At 35.9% G+C, this 21479-nt stretch overlaps 2 protein-coding genes across 2 annotated transcripts; one reads left to right on the top strand and one right to left on the bottom strand.

The window, feature by feature from the left end:
• The first annotated feature begins 198 nt into the window (after positions 1-198).
• Positions 199-17701, top strand: LOC133200225 (transmembrane protein 234 homolog). The gene is made up of 6 exons (XM_061336040.1): positions 199-262; positions 4254-4368; positions 4474-4633; positions 5084-5150; positions 14874-14966; positions 17484-17701. Exons 3-6 carry the CDS (start codon positions 4481-4483, stop codon positions 17546-17548), a joined length of 378 nt encoding a protein of 125 aa, XP_061192024.1. The 5' UTR covers positions 199-262; positions 4254-4368; positions 4474-4480; the 3' UTR covers positions 17549-17701.
• Positions 17702-19238: 1537 nt separating this feature from the next.
• LOC133200112 (heat shock protein 70 B2-like) lies at positions 19239-21479 on the bottom strand. Its single transcript, XM_061335855.1, has one exon. It carries the CDS (start codon positions 21378-21380, stop codon positions 19485-19487), a length of 1896 nt encoding a protein of 631 aa, XP_061191839.1. The 5' UTR covers positions 21381-21479; the 3' UTR covers positions 19239-19484.

The raw sequence follows: 21479 nt of genomic DNA on the forward strand, positions 1-21479 counted from the left end.
ATATTTGTGCCGGTTCCGGAGATCAAGTAAAGAAAGGTTATAGATCTAATTTATCTTGGGTTGTCATTATTTTTTATGAAGATTATATTTAATTAATTAATGTTTAAGATTATTTTAATATAATAATTAGTTATCATTTAATATCAATATTTTCCAAAGAATAATTGGATACCTAACTTTACACAACACGGAAGTAATTTACAAACTGGTCAAGACGTGATCCGGATAGGACCTGGATCTTTCTGTGTTGCCCCTTTCATGGGTTTGTCTAATTTTGTTTTTTAAAAAATCACATTCATTACAATTTTTCTTCTGTTTCTCCATGTCTAATTAGCTACTACCACAGGTCTGTATAAGTGAAAAGGGGGGGGGGGGGGTCAACGAACAAATAGCCATGTGTCTGAACCTTAAAACTGTGAAATCACTAATTTTCATGAGGTTTTCATGGTACAAAGTTTCAACAAAGAGATGTGCATATTAATTCATGTCTAAAAAATATAATTAAGTAAATTTCCAAATCACTGTTAGTGCGATGTCCATCTGCACTTCTTCAATTCTTTGAAATGAAATCCCTACAAATTAGTTTAAATAATATTTTTTCTCAAACAGAAAAAATTGATCACTTGGAAGTAAACTGATTTTATAATACTTAAGTTAACATTTAACTCAATATTAAAGTTGATAGGACTGATCGAGAAAGAACTTTGGGTTCTGAGATAATTTGAGAGTAAAATTCATAGAGAAAATGGTTTTTTTTTTGTTTGTTGTTTAACATCTCTCGAGAGAAATTTTCATTCATTATATGGAGACGCCACTACTTGCCAGTGGAGGGCTGCAAATTTTGACCTATACTCAGCACTCAGGGCCATTGAGCAGTGAGGGATCTTTTTCATGCCAACATTCTACTGCGACATGGGACCTCAGTTTATATATGGTCTCATCCGAAGAACTGTGGATCTCCACATCCCACAGTGGGATTCGAACCCACAACGTAAGGATCAACTCCTTACTTCGGGACTCTAGAGCAGATGCTCTTCCACTGTGCCACGCAGGCGACTAGAGAAAATGTAGTTGGTACATGTACTTCCATCTCGCTTCAAAATAACATGGTTTGTCATTCATGGGTCAAAATTTCTCCTCAATGCAAAATGTGTAAGACATTTTTGATGCACAGTTTAGGAATGCCCAGTGCAAGGCTAAATTTTGCTATGAAGACTTTCTCATAGAATTTTTTTTTATCTTAAATTGTAGATCACCAAATTTTTGCTAGAAAGGTGTTTGTTATTTATAATAAGCAAGACAAAATTTTCATAAATTTCAGTTATTATTCTATATAATCTTTAATAATACATGTACAATTAAATACGAGAATAAAATTCTAGCAAATAGACAGTCTCAAGTATTTATGCAAAAATAAAGTTCTCACAAACAAAAAGTGATTTACAAATAGTATATGAAATGGACAGCTAAAGAGACTTTTATTAAATTTGTAGTACATGTACACCAGAGCTAGAAAATTGACTCAGTCCTGTGATAAGTAAAGTCAATTTGTGTGCATCCTCATCCAATGAATTTTCATGTTTGATGAACCCTGGGGCAAAGTGGGGCAACAAAAGGTCAAAGTTTTACATGCATCAGACATTGTTTGACATGCATTTGAGATGTGCATCGGCCGTTAACTTTTGATCATTTCCAGCATCTGCTATGGAACACTTTACCGAACACTGCAACTGTTGGCATAATTAAAATAAGCAATTAGCCATTTATCAGAACTGTAAAATTCATATCCTCTGGGTTGAAGGTCATATATTGAAAATGAAATATGAGAAAATCTTTATTTTTTCATCAATACCAAGGAATCAAATTGTGTGCATGTTTGTAATGTGTAATGAGCAATGAGTCTTTTATACCAAAACTAAAATTCGTGGCTTCTGGAATCTGGGTCAGACCTCTGGATGGGGATAAGTTGGTCATGTCATATTGAAAATAAATTACACCTGTGAAAATAGTTCTCTTTAATACTTATGGACAGCTAGCAGGTAAATTACTTGCTTGAATACAATGAGTATTTAACCTTTAAGTAAAATCATAAAATTAATTGGCCCTGGGTCCAAAGTTTTATAGGTCCAGCAGTGGGGATAAGTTGTCATATGTAAATTGAAATTACATTACATTTTTGAAAATCTTTGCTTCAGGACATTTACGGTAACAGGCATTTTTAAATAATTCTTTGCATGATTATAACCAGAAGTCTCTGACGAGACTGTAGTTCTACTGGTTATACTTATAAAGGAAGATAAAAGTAGCACTTGGACTTGAAACTTTGCAACAGCAATACATAGAATAGTGATCCTTGCTGTAGTCTCTTTTGTGGCAAGATTTATTGCAATCAGACTAAAACTGTAGGAGGAATTTCTATTTTTAGTAACCATGGCAACACCACTCATCAAAATCGAAAAAAAAAATGATGTACAGAATTATGTATCTTAGTGTAGTCTACTTGTGTGCTAAGTTATACTGAAATCAGACCAAAACTGTAGGAAGAGTAGCATTTTGAAAGTATTACAGAGAAATTTCTATTTTTAGTAACCATGGCAACACCGTTCATCGAAATTAAAAACTGATAAACAGAATTATGTATCTTAGTGTAATCTACTTATATGCCAAGTTTAATTGAAATCAGATCAAAACTGTAGGAGGAGTAGCCTTTTGAAAGTTTTTCAAGGAAATTTCTTTTTTTAGTAACCATGGCAACACCGTTCATCGAAATCAAAAACCGATATACAGAATTATTTATCTTTATGTAGTCTACTTGTGTGCCAAGCTTTATTGAAATCAGACAAAAACTGTAGGAGGAGTAGCGTTTTGAATGTATTTTCCAGAAATCTCTATTTTTAGTAACCATGGCAACACCAATCATCGAAATTAAAACCCGATACACAGAATTACATATCTTAGTGTAGTCTACTTATGTGCCAAGTTATATTGAAATCAGACCAAAACTGTAGGAGGAGTAGCGTTTTGAAAAATTGTTTACCGACGGACAGACAGACAGACGGATGGACAACAGACACCTTACTATCGCATAAGCTCTTCTGGTCTCTGACCAGTAGAGCTAAAAAGCAGCTAGCTCTGTACCAAGATTTTGAAATCATGTTCATTCATTTCAGAATTCAAGCTCCAGAGTGACTTTATGAGTCATTATACATGTTCTTATATTGAAGTATTATTATAGAGTATACCTTTGAAAATTTTATCTGTTAGTATCATTGGATATTTGGCAAGCAGACTTTATGCATGGTGGCAGAAAGCTCTTTGGCCTTTAGGTAAATTAAACAATGTTGCACCCCAGGGTTCAGGTCCAAGGATTGGGCTTAGACTAATAGCAGTCTAGCAGGTCCAAGGATGGGGCTTAGACTAATAGCAGTCTAGCAATTTTAAAGAGAATTTCTCTATAGATTTCAAGAGAAAGATTTGACACTCTTTTTGTTCTTGCAGACACTCAGACAATTACTTGACAGACCCTTTTTAACATATTCTTATGTTAAGATCATAGTATTTTTATACATCTGTGAAAAAAACCCAGATGTTTAAGTATACATTATATTAGGAGAACAAGACTTACAGATATCAGGAAATTCTTTTAACTACAGTTGAACTTCATTATCTCAAACACTGATATCTCAAATACCATGGATATGTCGAAGTGAGCTGGAAGTCCCAATCACAATATATGTATTTCAACCTCGATATCTCAAATCTTCAGATGTCTTCGAAGTTTTTCTCAGCACCATTGAGTTCAGGATGATGAAGTTTGACTGTATCATTTTTTTTCATTGTCCTTATTATTCTAGTTAAATATCCACTTAATTTAGCCCTACTTAAGATTTTTACATGCTGCAGATGGCTGCATTTGCAGTTACTTTGAAAATGCTTTTATTTCACTCTATTGCAAAAAGGTGATTAAAAATTAATTTCCCAATTCAAGGGGCATAAATTGGCTTATCTAATTCAATGTTGGCATTGTTTAAAAAGAATTGCTTGTAACTTTTAAGATACATTTCCATTTTCTTAAACACTACTTAATAATTTTCAATGAAAAAATTAGCATATCAGTATATTATACTGGTAGTTACTGACAGTCAATTTCTTTCTGTTTAAGGTTATTCCCACAGCAAAATTATAGCCTTGTTTGATGTTTAAAATGTTTGTTTTTTTTTAAAGCCTTTTACACAAACCATTTTTTATTGCAGGTAGGTAAACCCAGTTTCTTGCTAAAATGATTGAAGATATTTGTCAGACCTGAAAAAAATCAAATAAACTGCATGTATTAAAGAATTCTGCTAAGGAGCAAGAATTTAGACACTGGTGAGTCTTTATTGGAAAAAAAAAGAACATAATAATTAAAGGATGAAACTTCACACTTTCTTTAAAAAGATGTAACTTCTGAATTTTTTTTTTTTTTGGTAACAGATTAGATATGTCAGCAGGATGGTTGATTGTGGTTGCAGCAATGTGGGGTGCCACAAATCCCTTCATCAAGCACGGAAGCAGTGGCATTGAAAATGTTAAAGAAAATGGTAAAGTGCGACAATTCCTGATGGAGCTCAAATTTCTCATATTCAATTGGAAGGTATTGCTTTAATTTCAAAATGTATAATTCCTGCTCAATCATAATAATTGTTCATGCAGGTATGCAGTAAATATTATCAAATTCTTTGAAAATGGGGTTTTGTACTTCAGAATACCCTTCATTTCTAGTGCTGTGTCTACCGTTTTTTTTTTCAAGGCAAGAGTATTTGCCCTAACTTCATGTAGCTGTTAAGAAACGTGTACATATACTTTTTACAGGGAAGAGAGGAAATTATCTAGTTAGCCACCCTATTTACTCTGTAAATTCATTAGTGCATTAAAATTTTTGGAGGAAGGAAGGGGATCCCTTTCATTGAAATGGATTTACAAAAAAAAAAATGCAAACATTTCTTTGTGTACTAGTATACTCCAGGGGTATCTCTTATATTAATTTAACAATACACTATAGTATATGTGTGGGTTTTAATTTTACCTTTTTATTTATGTTCAGTATCTTGTACCATTCCTGATAAATCAAGGTGGATCCGTACTGTACTACATTACACTGGCCTCAGCTGGTAAGGACACAGCAATTAATTAACAGGTAGAACAAAGCTTATTTACACATTATTAGTCACTATTAGTCATTATGAGTCACTCAGGTGACCTATTGCTATCTGTTTTCGTCCATCGTCGTGCGGATGTGCGTCGTGCGTAAACTTTTCACATTTTCGACTTCTTCTCAAGAACCACTGGGCCAATTTCCACCAAACTTGCCACAAACTATCCTTGGGTAAAGATGATTCAAGTTTGTTCAAATGAAGGACCACACCTTCTTCCAAGGGGAGATAATCAAGAATTAGTGAGAAATTAATGGTATCTTTTAAAAATCTTCTTCTCAAGAACCGCTGGACCAGGTAAGATGAAATTTATATGGAAACATCATCAGGTAGTGTAGACTCAAGTTTGTTCAAATCATAACCCCCGGGGGTAGGGTGGGGCCACAATGGAGGATCAAAGTTTTACATAGAAATAAATAGGAAAAATCTTAAAAAATCTTCTTCTCAAGAACAGCAAATCCATGATGAGTCATATTTATATGGAAGCATTCTCAGGTAGTGTAGATTCAAGTTTGTTCAAATCATGACCCCCGGGTTTAGGGCGGGGCCACAATGGAGGATCAAAGTCTACATAGAAATTATATAGGAAAAATCTTTTAAAATCTTCTTCTCAAGAACAGCAAAGCCATGATGAGTCATAATTATATGGAAGCATTCTCAGGTAGTGTAGATTCAAGTTTGTTCAAATCATGACCCCTGGGGGTAGGGCGGGGCCACAATGGATGATCAAAGTTTACATAGAAATTATATAAGAAAAATCTTTTAAAATCTTCTTCTCAAGAACAGCAAAGCCATGATGAGTCCTATTTATATGGAAGCATTCTCAGGTAGTGTAGATTCAAGTTTGTTCAAATCATGACCCCCCGGGGGTAGGGCGGGGCCACAATGGATGATCAAAGTCTACATAGAAATTATATAGGAAAAATCTTTTAAAATCTTCTTCTCAAGAACAGCAAAGCCATGATGAGTCATATTTAAATGGAAGCATTCTCAGGTAGTGTAGACTCAAGTTTGTTCAAATCATAACCCCCGGGGGTAGGGTGGGGCCACAATGGAGGATCAAAGTTTTACATAGAAATAAATAGGAAAAATCTTAAAAAATCTTCTTCTCAAGAACAGCAAAGCCATGATGAGTCATATTTATATGGAAGCATTCTCAGGTAGTGTAGATTCAAGTTTGTTCAAATCATGACCCCCCGGTTTAGGGTGGGGCCACAATGGATGATCAAAGTTTACATAGAAATGATATAGGAAAAATCTTAAAAAATCTTCTTCTCAAGAACAGCAAAGCCATGATGAGTCCTATTTATATGGAAGCATTCTCAGGTAGTGTAGATTCAAGTTTGTTCAAATCATGACCCCCGGGGGTAGGGCGGGGCCACAATGGAGGATCAAAGTTTACATAGAAATTATATAGGAAAAATCTTTTAAAATCTTCTTCTCAAGAACAGCAAAGCCATGATGAGTCATATTTATGTGGAAGCATTCTCAGGTAGTGTAGATTCAAGTTTGTTCAAATCATGACCCCCCGGGGGTAGGGCGGGGCCACAATGGATGATCAAAGTTTACAGAGAAATTATATAGGAAAAATCTTTTAAAATCTTCTTCTCAAGAACAGCAAAGCCATGATGAGTCCTATTTATATGGAAGCATTCTCAGGTAGTGTAGATTCAAGTTTGTTCTAATCATGACCCCTGGGGGTAGGGTGGGGCCACAATGGATGATCAAAGTTTTACATAGAAATATATAGGAAAAATCTTTTAAAATCTTCTTCTCAGGAACAACAGAGCCATGATTGGTTAATATATGGAAGCATCCTCAGGTAGTGTAGATTCAAGTTTGTTCAAATCATGACCCCCCAGGGTAGGATGGGGCCACAATGGGGAATCAAAGTCTTACATAGGAATATATAGGAAAATTTCTTCTTCTCAAGAACAGCAAAGCCATGATTAGTCATTTTGATATGATTCTCCAGAACCAAAAAAGATAAAACTTATCTGGAAACATCCTCAGGTAGTGTAGATTCTAGTTTTTTTCAAATCATGATGATCAAAGTTTTACATGGGAATACATTGGAAAAGTCTTCTTATCCAGAACCACTGGGCCAAGAAAGATGAAATGTGGAAACATCTTCAGGTAGTGTAGATTCAAGTTTGTTAAAACCATGATCCCCAGGGGTAGGGTGGGCCACAATGGACAATGAAAGTTTTACATTGGAAAATGTAGGAAAAATCTTGAAAAAATTCTTTTCTCAAGAACAGCAAAGCCATGATTGGTTATATTTACATGGAAACATCCTCAGCTAGTATATATTCAAATTTGTTCAAATCATGAATCTGGAATCTGGGGATAGGGTTGGGCCACAATGGACAATCAAAGATTTACAAAAGCTTCTTCTATCAGTTTATTTTATACTCTATGGATCTTCTATGGATTGTTGTTTTATACTCAGGTGACCGTTAAGGCCCTTGGGCCTCTTGTATCATTCTATAGACCTTGTAGAAAATGTGAATAATTGTAAACATTTTTCTTTCACCCACACAATTTTTACCTAATGGTTAAGAAAAAATTCCTATGCATGTCATGAAGTTTTATACTTAAAAGAGAAAAATCAGAAGCTTCTTTAAATGAAGGCCATGCATGCCCTTTACAAAGTGATTGAATACCAGGTAATAGAGAAAAATAAGTTTTTAGGTCACCTGAGTCACTCAGGTGACCTATTGCTATCCATTTTTGTCCGTCGGCGTGCGTCGTGCGTTAACATTTGAACATTTTTAGCTTCTTCTCTGAAACCGCTCAACCAATTTCAACTAAATTTGGCATATAGCATCTATGGGTGAAGGGGAACAAAAATTGTGAATTTCATGGTCCCTGCCCCCCTGGGGCCTGAGGGGTGTGGCTAAAACCACCAAAATTAATGCAATCTTTAAAAATCTTTTTCTTTACTCCTGGACATCAAGCAGTCAAACTGTTGGCATCATTGTGATAAGCATTGAGTTCTCTACCAAAATTGTGAAATTCATGGCCCCAGGGTCAGGGGTTCTGGTGCTAGGGCGGGGCTATATAGATCATATAGTGAAAGTGCATTATTTCTTTGAAAATCTTCTTCTCTGCTCCTGGGTATTAAATAAACTAACTAAGTATATAGTTATGATGAGTAAGAGTGACTCTTCCAAAATTGTGAAATTCATGGCCCCAGGGGCAGGGGTTCTGGTGTTAGGGCGGGGCTCTATTGATTATATAGTGAAAATGCATTAGTTCTTTGGAAATCTTCTTCTCTGCTCCTGGGTATTAAATAAACTAACTAAGTATATAGTAATGATGAGTAAGAGTACCTCTACCAAAATTGTGAAATTCATGGCCCCAGGGGCAGAGGTTCTGGTGTTAGGGCGGGGCTCTATTGATTATATAGTGAAAATGCATTAATTCATTGAAAATCTTCTTCTCTGCTCCTGGGTATTAAATAAACTAACTAAGTATATAGTTATAATGAGTAAGAGTGCCTCTTTCAAAATTGTGAAATTCATGACCCCAGGGGCAGGGGTTCTGGTGTTAGGGCGGGGCTCTATTGATTATATAGTGAAAATGCATTAATTCATTGAAAATCTTCTTCTCTGCTCCTGGTTATTAAATAAACTAACTAAGTACACAGTTAGGATGAGCAAGAGCGCCTCTTCCAAAATTGTGAAATTCATGGCCCCTGGGTCAGGGGTTCTGGTGTTAGGGCGGGGCTCTATTGATTATATAGTGAAAATGCATTAATCTTTTGAAAATCTTCTTCTCTGCTCCTGGGTATTAAATTCAGTAACTAAGTACATAGTTATGATGAGCAAGAGTGCCTCTTTCAAAATAGTGAATTTCATGGCCCCTGGGTCAGGGGTTCTGGTGTTAGGGTGGGGCTCTATTGATTATATAGTGAAAATGCATTAATCCTTTGAAAATCTTCTTCTCTACTCCTGGGTATTATTGAAACATATTAAATACATAGTTATGATAATCAAGGATGCCTCTTTCAAAATTGTGAAATTCATGGCCCCTGGATCAGGGGTTTTGGTGTTAGGACAGGGCTCTATTGATTATAAAGTGAAATGTTTTAATTCTTTAAAAATCTTTTTCTCTGCACCTGGGTATTATTTAAACAAACTAAGTACATTGTTATTGTCACAGCCTTATATATATGGTAAAATACAACACAACACGACTGCTGGGTTCGATGTTTATATATAATATATATTCTACGATTGTGGAATTTTATAATATAGAAGGAAGGGTGACCTGAAATATAACAACAGGTATTAAATATCTCTCGCCTCACTCACACTTTTACACGGATCATAATTTAAATTTTATAAATTTGGAGAATTTATAAAATACTTGATTGAAATAAAATGATCAAATAGATATTGAATAGTAATTGAATCCTTAGAAATAATTTACCAGTTATTTCTTACCGTAAATCCTAGACAAAGTTCACAATTATCGTGAGATAAAGTTGTGTTGGGGAGAGAGAGCGTCTTCTCTCCCCAAAGTCTTAGGTTGGAGTGCTTGAGAATTAGTATTGGCGCGAATGCGCAGGGGACAGAATAAAACCAGTTTGACCACTCACACACCCGTACTCTCACTGACCACTCACCCGTATAAATGAATGAATGAATGAATAAGGCAATGAATGAACATAGTAAATTCCGTAGTGAGAACGGAATTCACTAGTTACTATAATAATATAATGCCTTAGACAAATGTATGAATATGATATGAATGATAATTAGTAATATTAATTAATTAATTATAATTCACCCTGTGACATTCTCCTCCTCTTTGAGAAAAATGTGTCCTCACATTTCATCAAATTACATTGTAAAAAATATATATCAACTGAAATAAAAATATCAAATATTAAAAATATCAACACACATATAATTGATAATTAATGTTTTGCAACATCTTCTGCTCTATAACAGAAAGCATTTTGTATTAGCACAAGCTGAAATACAAAATCATTCAATCAATTCATATCAATGTATTATTGTCATAAACTGGAATCATGAATGGCTAAGCTGAAAAGCAATCCATGATTAATAAAGTATCTAAAATCTAGGAAATATGATCAACTAGCGATCATGTAAATCATAAAACTATCAACTATCACATACGTCCTAAAACTATCAACTTTAGATATCTACGTCATAAAACTATATACAACTGACTATCTGAAATATACTATCTGAAATCTAATCCCTGTAATAATCCTGTGACATTCTCCTCCTACACATACCATACTTGAGCATCATGCTCCCCTACAACCCAATTTCCATATCTATCAGGAGGATTTTTAACTCTTGTGGAACGTCTTATACTTGGTTGAATAGTAGACGGGCTCGATTCACTACCTCGCGACAAATTATCACGCATTTCGGACAAATTTGTACTCGATATTGTGTTAAAAGAAGAACCACTGTCCTGTATTTGATATGCAGGGTCAACGGAAGAAGAATTTTCTAACCTTGACATAGGTCTACTAAAATCTGAAATATTAAATGTGTTAAATGTCAAACCATCTGATCTCATTTGTTCATTTGAACTATTGAGATGAGTATTATGGTTAACACGTGAAGTGTTATGAACATTTTTACACTTATTTGTATTCGCTGGTTTTGTCACCAGTAACACTTCTGATTCAGAATCACTTGATTCAGAATCTGTTCCACTTTCTGTAAACACACTATGTTTTTGTTTAACAGTTTTCTTACTTTTCTTGGTCTTATCATTTGTAAGACAGTCATCATCTGACAAGAACATAAAAGGTAACAGTAAGTTTCTGTGAAGTAATCTTACTGGTCCTTTGCCAGATGACTTCTGTACTTTATAAATAGGAATGTCACTATTGGGAATATCTAACACAACATATGGATCTTTTTCCCATTTATCAGATAGTTTACTTTTTCCAGTCTTTACTAAAAGACGAACTAGAACCCTGTCTCCGATCTCTAACTTTGAGAATCGGACTCTATTATCATAGTTCTCTTTGTGTCTTGGGCGCCATTGTCACAGCCTTATATATGTGGTAAAATACAACACAACACGACTGCTGGGTTCGATGTTTATATATAATATATATTCTACGATTGTGGAATTTTATAATATAGAAGGAAGGGTGACCTGAAATATAACAACAGGTATTAAATATCTCTCGCCTCACTCACACTTTTACACGGATCATAATTTAAATTTTATAAATTTGGAGAATTTATAAAATACTTGATTGAAATAAAATGATCAAATAGATATTGAATAGTAATTGAATCCTTAGAAATAATTTACCAGTTATTTCTTACCGTAAATCCTAGACAAAGTTCACAATTATCGTGAGATAAAGTTGTGTTGGGGAGAGAGAGCGTCTTCTCTCCCCAAAGTCTTAGGTTGGAGTGCTTGAGAATTAGTATTGGCGCGAATGCGCAGGGGACAGAATAAAACCAGTTTGACCACTCACACACCCGTACTCTCACTGACCACTCACCCGTATAAATGAATGAATGAATGAATAAGGCAATGAATGAACATAGTAAATTCCGTAGTGAGAACGGAATTCACTAGTTACTATAATAATATAATGCCTTAGACAAATGTATGAATATGATATGAATGATAATTAGTAATATTAATTAATTAATTATAATTCACCCTGTGACATTATGATAAGCAAGGATGCCTCTTCCAAAATTGTGAAATTCATGGCCCTGGGGACAGGAGTTCTGGTGCTAGGGCGGGGCTATATAGATCCTATAGTGAAGGTGAATTATTTCTTTGAAAATCTTCTCTGCCCCTGGGTATTGCTTAAACAGGCTAAAGTACATTGTTATGATACACAAGGATGCCTCTTCCCAAAATTGTGAATTTTATGACCCCAGGTTTAAGGGTTCTGGTGAAGGGGGGGGGGGGGCTTCTATTGATTATAAAGTGAAAAGCAAAATTTCTTTGAAAATATTCTTTTCTTCTTCTGGTTAAAAAAGCAAAGAAGCTAAGTGTATAGTTATGATGAGCAAGTGTGCTTCTTCCCGAGGAGTGAATTTCATGACCCCTGGGTCAGATGTGCTGGTGTGAGGGTGGGGCTCTTGATTATTTAGTGAAAATGCATTAATTCTATTAAATAATCCTGTTTGCTCCTTAGTGTTAAGCAGATAAACAAAGTGATGATGAGCAAACATATGGTCCCAGGGTCAGAAGATCTGGTGTTTTGGGGGTGGGGGGTTGGGGGGGGGGGGGCTCTATTGATAATATAGTGAATCTGTAGTAAAAATGCATTATTTATTTAAAAATCTTCTCCGCACCTGGGCATATCTGAGGCAAACAGAGTAAAAGTTTTTATAAGGAAGGGAATTTTTACCAGATTTTTGAACATCTGGACCATTTGGTCAAGTGTTCTGGTCCTGGCCAGGGCTCTATTAGTTTGTATTCTACTGAGAGGAGTTATTCCCCTTTACCATTTACTTTTGATAATTTATCACTGTAAATAATGTACTTGAAAGGTAAATAGAATAAGAGAATTTTGCAAGAACTTTAATTGTATAATACAAAAAGTACTTTCATAGTTTTAATGATCAGATAGACTTGTAAGTAGTAGATAAATAAAAATGAGACAAAAATAACTTGTCTTATTAAATATTCATCAAAGACCAAGAGATGCCAATTTAAGAGATTTCAACAAGGGATTAAAATAGTACAGAAGCAGTGATAATTTGTTAATATACTGTATAGTGATAGTGATAAATGGGGAACAGATTAGAATCTAATTTATGAACTGTTAATGAATATTAAGACCAATTATTTTGTTGATCATGATCACCCTATTTTTCTTGCTTTTGGGCAACAAAGCTTCACCTTTCAGTTCATTTTATACTCTATGCATCCTTGAAATTGTTTTATCATACTCAGGTGACCGTTAAGGCCCTTGGGCCTCTTGTTAAGTATCTCATTCTCTTTCAAAAAAATAAAAATTAAATTTATTAGAAACTTCATAATATATTATAGATTCAGATCCGTTCAAACCATGGATCTCTTCTATGTGTTCAAATTTGTTCAAAGCAAGGCCCCAGGACAGTGATTGGGTTACAATGTAGGATTCCTTGATTAGTTTATAGGAATATATAAACCAAACAGAAAAAAAAATCTGTCATGACTACCTTGGTGAAGGTACCGGGATCGGTTCTCAGCAGTACCAACAGGTTTTTTTTCTTATTATGAAAATAATTTAATACTTACTGAAATTTTCTAAGTTCTTTCTTCGGTAGAGGAACAGGAATGAGAATTTGAACATAGCAAATACTGTTTTCAGTGTAATTTGCAACTCTCCATTCCTGAAATAGGCAGCACCCAAACAAAAAGCTGTAAGGAGGGAGGAAAGCTGTCTTTAAGACCTTTAAGGAGGGAGGAAAGTGTTGGTCAGAAGGGTTTGATTGCCGGTGGCCAGATAGCTCAGTTGGTAGAGCACCTGACTGGAGATTCAGGGGACCTGGGTTTGAATCCTGGTCTAGTCCGTCGCATTTTTTCTTCCTCCCTGTTACAATGGAAATGATGGACAAGAAATCAACAAATCACCATGCAATCATCCTCATATAATTGTTGAAATCAAGGCCAAAGGTTTAGAGGTCAGGAAGGGATAAAGCTACAGTTAAACATGAAATTTTGCAAAAAGTGCCATATATACTCAGATTTATAAGCCTTTCACTTATGAATTGGTGGTATTTTTATACGTCTGTCTTAAGACAGGACATATGGTACGGCGTTCATGTCCATCCGTCTAGCTGTCTGTCCATCCGTTAGCTTTTTTATGTTTGTCTCACAGCTTAAATACTATGAGGCCTAGAATAATCAAACTTTGACAGCTGATACCTCTTGGGTAGAAGTTGGTGTCACACATTAAAATCCATGTAGGTAGCTGTGAACTTTAATTAAGAAGATGTGGCCAAATATGTCAAAACTCTGTTCAGCTCTTAACTGGAAAACTATTAGACCTTGAATCATCAAACTTAAAATCAATGCAACTTAGGTAGAAGGTGTGCCACATTCTACATCAAGGTCACTGTGACATTTACTTAGGTGATTTTTAAAAAAAATACTTTTTTAAGGGATGTAGTCCCTACAGATGTAAGAGTATTGCAGTAATAAAAATACACATTTTTTCCATCATACACTGTGCAGCTATAAGATTTCTTTTGTTTCTAATAATAACAAGAGAAATTCCACTTGTCCCACAGGATTGTTTATCTAAGCTATGGTTGTGCAAGAGAAGTAAGGACATTTTGATAATAGACAAATTGCATCTGTCAAGTTAAAGATTATTGAGATTAGTGTAGGAAGAATAATCATTTCTGTTAGAGGATCTCTGATCAAGCAGATGTCATCTATATCTCATAGAGTTTTGGACCAAAATTTAACTACCTCAAATCAGACATATATATGCATGAATATATATATATATAGTTTACATATAGTTTTTTCTCTACAAAATGACAATTTAATATCAAAACATCTTGATATACTTGTATTATAAAGGATGTTTTCACAGAAAGCTGGTTCATAAGACTCGTACTGGTGGTGACAAAATTCCCACAGGCCTCTTGTTTTAAAACTAAAAGCAGATTATATCTTTAAAAACGGGGCATGCCTTGCTTTTTTTTTCAGAACTCTCCCTGGCTGTGCCAATCACTAACTCCCTTACCTTTCTATTTACCATCATATCTGGCCGATTTCTAGGAGATCAAATTCATCACTGGGGTATGTATCCAGCTTTTGCACTGATACATATAAACAAGAGGCCCATGGGCCACATCGCTCACCTGAGCACAGTGGATAGGCAAAAGCACAAATCAGTTCAATATTGAAAAGATTCGGGGGGGGGGGGGGGGGGGGGGGCTTGAATTTTAAACTACCTGATGATGCTTCCATGTCAAAATAACAAATGGCTTTGTGTGTACTTGAGAAGATTTTAAAAAAAATTTCTGATATATTCCTTTGTAAAAATTTGATCCCCTCTTGTGGCTCCTCCCTATCCCAGGGGTCATCATTTGAACAAACTGGAATCTACACTACCTGAGGATGCTTCCATATCAATATGACTAAACATAGCTTTTCTGTTCTTGAGAAGAAATATTTCTTCTATATGTTCTTACATATATGTATGTAACATTCGATCCTCCATTGTGGCCCCGTCCTACTCTCGGGGGTCATCATTTGAACAAACTTGAATCTACACTACCTGAAGATGCTTCCATATCAATATGACTAAACATAGCTTTTCTGTTCTTGAGAAGAAATATTTTTTCTATGTGTTCTTATGTAAAATTTTCTATCCCCCTATTGGGCCCCACCCTACCCTCGGGGGTCATCATTTGAACAAAATTGAATTTACACTACCTGATGATGCTTCCATATCAAAATGACTAATCATGGCTTTGCAGTTCTTCATCAGAAGAAATCTTCCTATATATTTCTATTTCAGACTTTGATCCTCCATTGTGGCCACACCCAACCCCAGGAGGGCAACATTTGAATAAACTTGAATCTACACTACCTGAGTATACTTCCACATAAATATGATCAATCAGGGCTTTGCTGTTCTTGAGAAGAAGATTTTTAAAGATTTTTCCTATATATCTCTATGTAAAACTTTTATCCTCCTTTGGGGCCCCACCCTACCCCCAGGGGTCATGATTTGGACATACTTAAATCTATACTACCTTAGGATGCTTCCATATCAATATGATCAATTAGGGCTTTGCTGTTATTAAGAAGAAGATTTTTAAAGATTTTTCCTATATATTTCTATGTAAAACTTTGATCCTCCATTGTGGCCCCGTCCTACCCCCGGGGGTCATGATTTGAACAAACTTGAATCTACACTACCTGAGGATGCTTCCATATAAATATGACCAATCATGGCTTTGCTGTTCTTGAGAAGAAGATTTTTAAAGGTTTTTCCCATATATTTCTATGTAAAACTTTGATCCTCCTTTGGGGCCCCGCCCTACCCCCAGGGGTCATGATTTGAACAAACTTGAATCTACACTACCTGAGGATGCTTCCATATAAATATGACTCATCATGGCTTTGCTGTTCTTGAGGAGAAGATTTTTAAAGATTTTTCCCATATATTTCTATGTAAAACTTTGATCCTCCATTGTAGCCCCGCCCTACCCCCGGGGGTCATGATTTGAACAAACTTGAATTTACACTACCTGAGGATGCTTCCATATAAATATGACTCATCATGGCTTTGCTGTTCTTGAGGAGAAGATTTTTAAAGGTTTTTCCTATATATTTCTATGTAAAACTTTGATCCTCCATTGTGGCCCCGCCCTACCCCCGGGGGTCATGATTTGAATAAACTTGAATCTACACTACCTGAGGATGCTTCCATTTAAATATGACTCATCATGGCTTTGCTGTTCTTGAGGAGAAGATTTTTAAAGATTTTTCCTATATATTTCTATGTAAAACTTTGATCCTCCATTGTAGCCCCGCCCTACCCCCGGGGGTCATGATTTGAACAAACTTGAATCTAAACTACCTGAGGATGCTTCCATATAAATATGACTCTTCATGGCTTTGCTATTCTTGAGAAGAAGATTTTTAAAGGTTTCTCCCCATATATTTCTATGTAAAACTTTGATCCTCCATTGTGGCCCCGCCCTACCCCCGGGGGTCATGATTTGAACAAACTTGAATCTACACTACCTGAGGATGCTTCCACATGAGTTTCATCTTCCCTGGCTTTGTGGTTCTTGAGAAGAAGATTTTTAAAAGATGCTATTAATTTTTCACTAATTCTTTATTATCTCCCCTTGAAAGAGGGCGTGGCCCTTCATTTGAACAAACTTGAATCCCCTTCACCCAAGGATACTTTGTGGCAAGTTTGGTTGAAATTGGCCCAGTGGTTCTTGAGAAGAAGTCGAAAATGTGAAAAGTTTACAGACTGACGGACGGACAGACGGACAGACGGACTACAGACAAAATGTGATCAGAAAAGCTCACTTGAGCCTTCGGCTCAGGTGAGCTAAAAATGAAACAACTATTTATGAACTTCTCAATATCACCTACTTAGGATCCTTTAGTAAATATAACAGAATATATGTGTAATTTTTCACTGCTATTAAACACATGCATCTTTATTGTATCTAAAAATAACACTATGTAAATTGTGTACATTGTTTAAATGACTGTTACACTGACTATTTTATTTCATATAATATATATGATATCCATATAATATGATTTCTGTATGATATTTTACAGAAACCTATGTTGGAATGCTGCTGATTTTGGCTGGTGTTGCACTGTGCGTGTCTGACAAAATGTGACAAAAACTTGTTATGTATGGAGCTTAAATGTTGACATGTTCATTGACTGTGATACTTCCGTTACAAATGGTTTATGAATCATGCAATTAATTGTAACATAATCAAGTTTTATCATTTAGCATGATGAGTAAATAAATTGTCTCAAAATCATAATGTTTTTTACATTTCTATTGAAATACAGGAACCCCATCTGAGGCATGACATATGTTTATTGGAGAGTTTTTGCCTGCTCTCTCAGTTTATTAAAAAGATCTGTACAAGTCCATATTCTGAGCCTCTGAAGATGATTAAACCATGCCCAGGCAGGTTTTTTTTTAAATTTTTCAAATTTCCAACATCTCAGCATGAGCATCACTGAAGAGACATACAATGTATAATTTGTTGAAATGCACATCTAGTGCATCAAAATTGGTACCGTATACGATTTAAATTGAAAATTCTTAAAATATGTTTCTACTTTTTGGGGTTTGTTGACACTGCATGGTACGTTGCTGGGGACTTGCTGACCTATGCTATGACCTTTCATTTGATTGGTATAGAAATGGCGTGGCAAATAGCAAAATACGACTTGAGTCTTAAAACTGTAATATTTATACGGCAAAGTCTATCTTAAAAAGCAAGTGAAAACTTGGAAATTGTCTTCCATTTTCTAAAAACTAGGAGCTTCCTGTGGGCTCCAACCCATTCCTGGGACAATAACCAGGGCGCTGCCCTGTACCTGCTGGGAACCTACTTGTACGTTGTGAGAAGACCCTTGCCTCACTAAATATTTAGGCCTAGTTACAGCCTTGTAAATACTTGGAAAATACATTGGGATCTGTATACCCAAATGGATCGTACTTCAAATAAAGTTGTAGACAGACAATTGCATGCGGAAGTCTTACCATTTTTACGAATCTGAAGGGTTGTTGAATTAAATACATACGAACAGAATACATAATTTCTTATTTCATTATTCATTTTAGTAAGAGGCTTGAGAAATCAAGATTTCTATCTGAATATCACTATTTCTCGTACATGTTATTCTAGCATTCTTAATATTCATCGATTCTCTTTCTTTCCAGCATGAGCTATACAAAACTAGTTTGCAACTAAATACCACACATTATGGTGTTATATCAGGCGACACATGCCTTCCTTGAAACACGTTGTTTAAAGTCATATATGGAATATTTTTTTACAAGACTAACTAAAATTATTAAGATCTTTTTATTTTTTTTTTTTACTTTATATAAAGATAGGATGTTCCTGTAAATTACATAATTTAAATCAATCACATTTCAAAGATATTAGAAATTTAAAACAATAACCGATTTATTTACCAACTCTGAATTTAAAAAGTCAAGTTAACTAAGGAAACATGAGGTTATTCAAGTTCAAAATCGGTGAAAATTTTAATTTGAACGTAAATAACTTATATTATGTTTATCTACACTCAATCTTGTATTTTTATTTTTTAGCTCAGATAACGCCATATATGGCTTTTAAATAACTCTCCTTTGTAAAATCCACAATTATATGATCAACACATTAACTCATAGCCCATCCATTCTGGCATCATAAGTTGAACCACTTTGACATATATCTGCTATCACTTCTATAATACTCAACCTTTAACAGGCTTTCAACTGTATTGCCACATTCAGCTGGGGTAGTCAATAGATACGATACAAAAACATTAACCAAAAAAAAAAATCATATGCATCTTTAATTACAAGCCATTTAATATTCATTAAAAAAAAAAAAAGACACTCAACATGCATTTTCATCTATACAATATCAGAATTTGGAACAAGCAAAACAAGCAACTTGGTTTTCAACATTTTTTTTTAAGGACAATCATGAAAAAAAGGTTCCAATTAAATATGGCACATAAAATTTGTGTAGATAATCGCTTTAATCACAAGTTTGTGTAAGTAATCGCTTATTCATAGGTTTAGTCCATTTCCTCAACAGTGGGTCCCCCACCCTGACTAGGGCCCCCCGATTGACTCTGACCACCTCCGTGAAGTTTTGCCATGATCGGAGAACACACTTTCTGCACTTCTTTTAGCTTGAACTCGAACTCGTCCGTTTCTGCTAGAGCATTGCTATCCAGCCAAGACAAAGTTTCACTGCAAATGCTGGTGGCTTTCTCCTTATCTTCTGGTGGAAGTTTATCTCCGTGTTCTTCTGCTGCCTGTTTGACAGAGAAAACATACGACTCCAGCTGATTTCGTGCTGCTATCTTTTGCCGCTGTTTCTCGTCTTCATCTTTATACTTCTCTGCCTCATTCACCATCCTGTCAATGTCAGCTTTACTTAGGCGACCCTTGTCATTAGTGATAGTGATTTTGTTGGATTTCCCTGTACTTTTGTCCATGGCCGAGACGTGCAAGATTCCATTCGCATCTATATTAAATTCCACTTCTATCTGTGGGACACCACGAGGGGCTGGAGGAATTCCATTTAGTTCGAATTTACCCAGTTTGTTATTGTCTTTGGTCATTGCTCTTTCACCCTCAAATACCTGAATGGACACTCCTGGTTGGTTATCGGCATATGTAGTAAAAGTTTGAGATGCCTTGCAGGGAATTTTTGCATTCCTTTCAATAATTTTGGTCATGACTCCTCCAGCAGTTTCAATGCCCAAAGAAAGTGGAGTGACATCTACCAGAAGAACGTCTTTGATGGCTTCACTTGTGTCTCCCTTTAAAATGGCTGCCTGGATGGCAGCACCATAAGCCACGGCTTCGTCTGGGTTGATGGATTTGTTCAATTCCTTACCGGCCATGAAATCTTGCAGCAGTTTTTGGATTTTTGGAATTCTTGTTGAGCCACCTACCAGAACCACTTCATGGATTTTGGATTTATCCAGCTTAGCATCCTTAAGTGCTTTTTCTACAGGTTCCAGTGTAGAACGGAACAAATCGGAACACAAGTCCTCAAATCTGGCCCTTGTTATCTTACTATAAAAGTCTATTCCTTCAAAGAGGGAGTCAATCTCAATGTTGGCATCAGAGCTGCTTGACAGTGTCCTCTTTGCACGTTCACATGCAGATCTAAGTCGTCTCAATGCACGCTGATTGTTGGAAATGTCTTTACCGTACTTGCGCTTAAATTCTTGTACAAAGTGGTTCACCATTCTGTTGTCAAAATCTTCACCTCCCAGATGAGTGTCACCTGCTGTAGAACGAACCTCAAACATGGAGCCTTGGTCTATAGTTAGGATGGAAACATCAAATGTTCCTCCTCCTAGATCGAAAATTAGCACATTCTTCTCATCTTTAAGGTTCTTGTCAAGTCCGTATGCCAACGCGGCAGCCGTGGGTTCATTCACAATCCTCAGAACATTGAGCCCAGCTATCAGTCCAGCATCTTTGGTGGCCTCTCTCTGAGCATTATTGAAATATGCTGGGACTGTAATAACAGCTTCCGTAACCTTCTGTCCTAAGTAAGCCTCTGCTGTCTCCTTCATTTTGGTTAACACCATGGAACTGATTTCCTCAGGTGTAAATCGCTTTTTCTCATGCTTGTATTCTACTTCTAACTTGGGCTTTCCTCCGTCATTGACGACTTTAAATGGCCAGTGTTTCATGTCCGCCTGCACACTCTCATCGTTGAATTTGCGTCCAATCAGCCTTTTGGCGTCAAAAATCGTATTGGCCGCGTTGAGTGCTACCTGATTCTTTGCAGCATCTCCGATGAGTCGCTCGGTGTCCGTGAATGCCACATAACTGGGCGTCGTCCTATTACCTTGATCGTTGGCAATGATTTCAACTTTCCCATGTTGAAAGACGCCTACGCAGGAAAAAGTTGTTCCCAGATCGATGCCAATAGCTGGAACTGACATGATTTTATCAAATCACTAAAGTGAAAGTAGCCCGATATATCTCCCCCTCTTGCTTGCCAGTTGGGATTAAGAACAGTTCCCCTTCTTAAACCTGCAGTC

Source organism: Saccostrea echinata, unplaced genomic scaffold, assembly GCF_033153115.1.
Source record: "Saccostrea echinata isolate AGI-Se365-2 ecotype Australia unplaced genomic scaffold, CSIRO_AGI_Sech_v1 ptg000037l, whole genome shotgun sequence".
Lineage (NCBI taxonomy): Eukaryota > Metazoa > Mollusca > Bivalvia > Ostreida > Ostreidae > Saccostrea > Saccostrea echinata.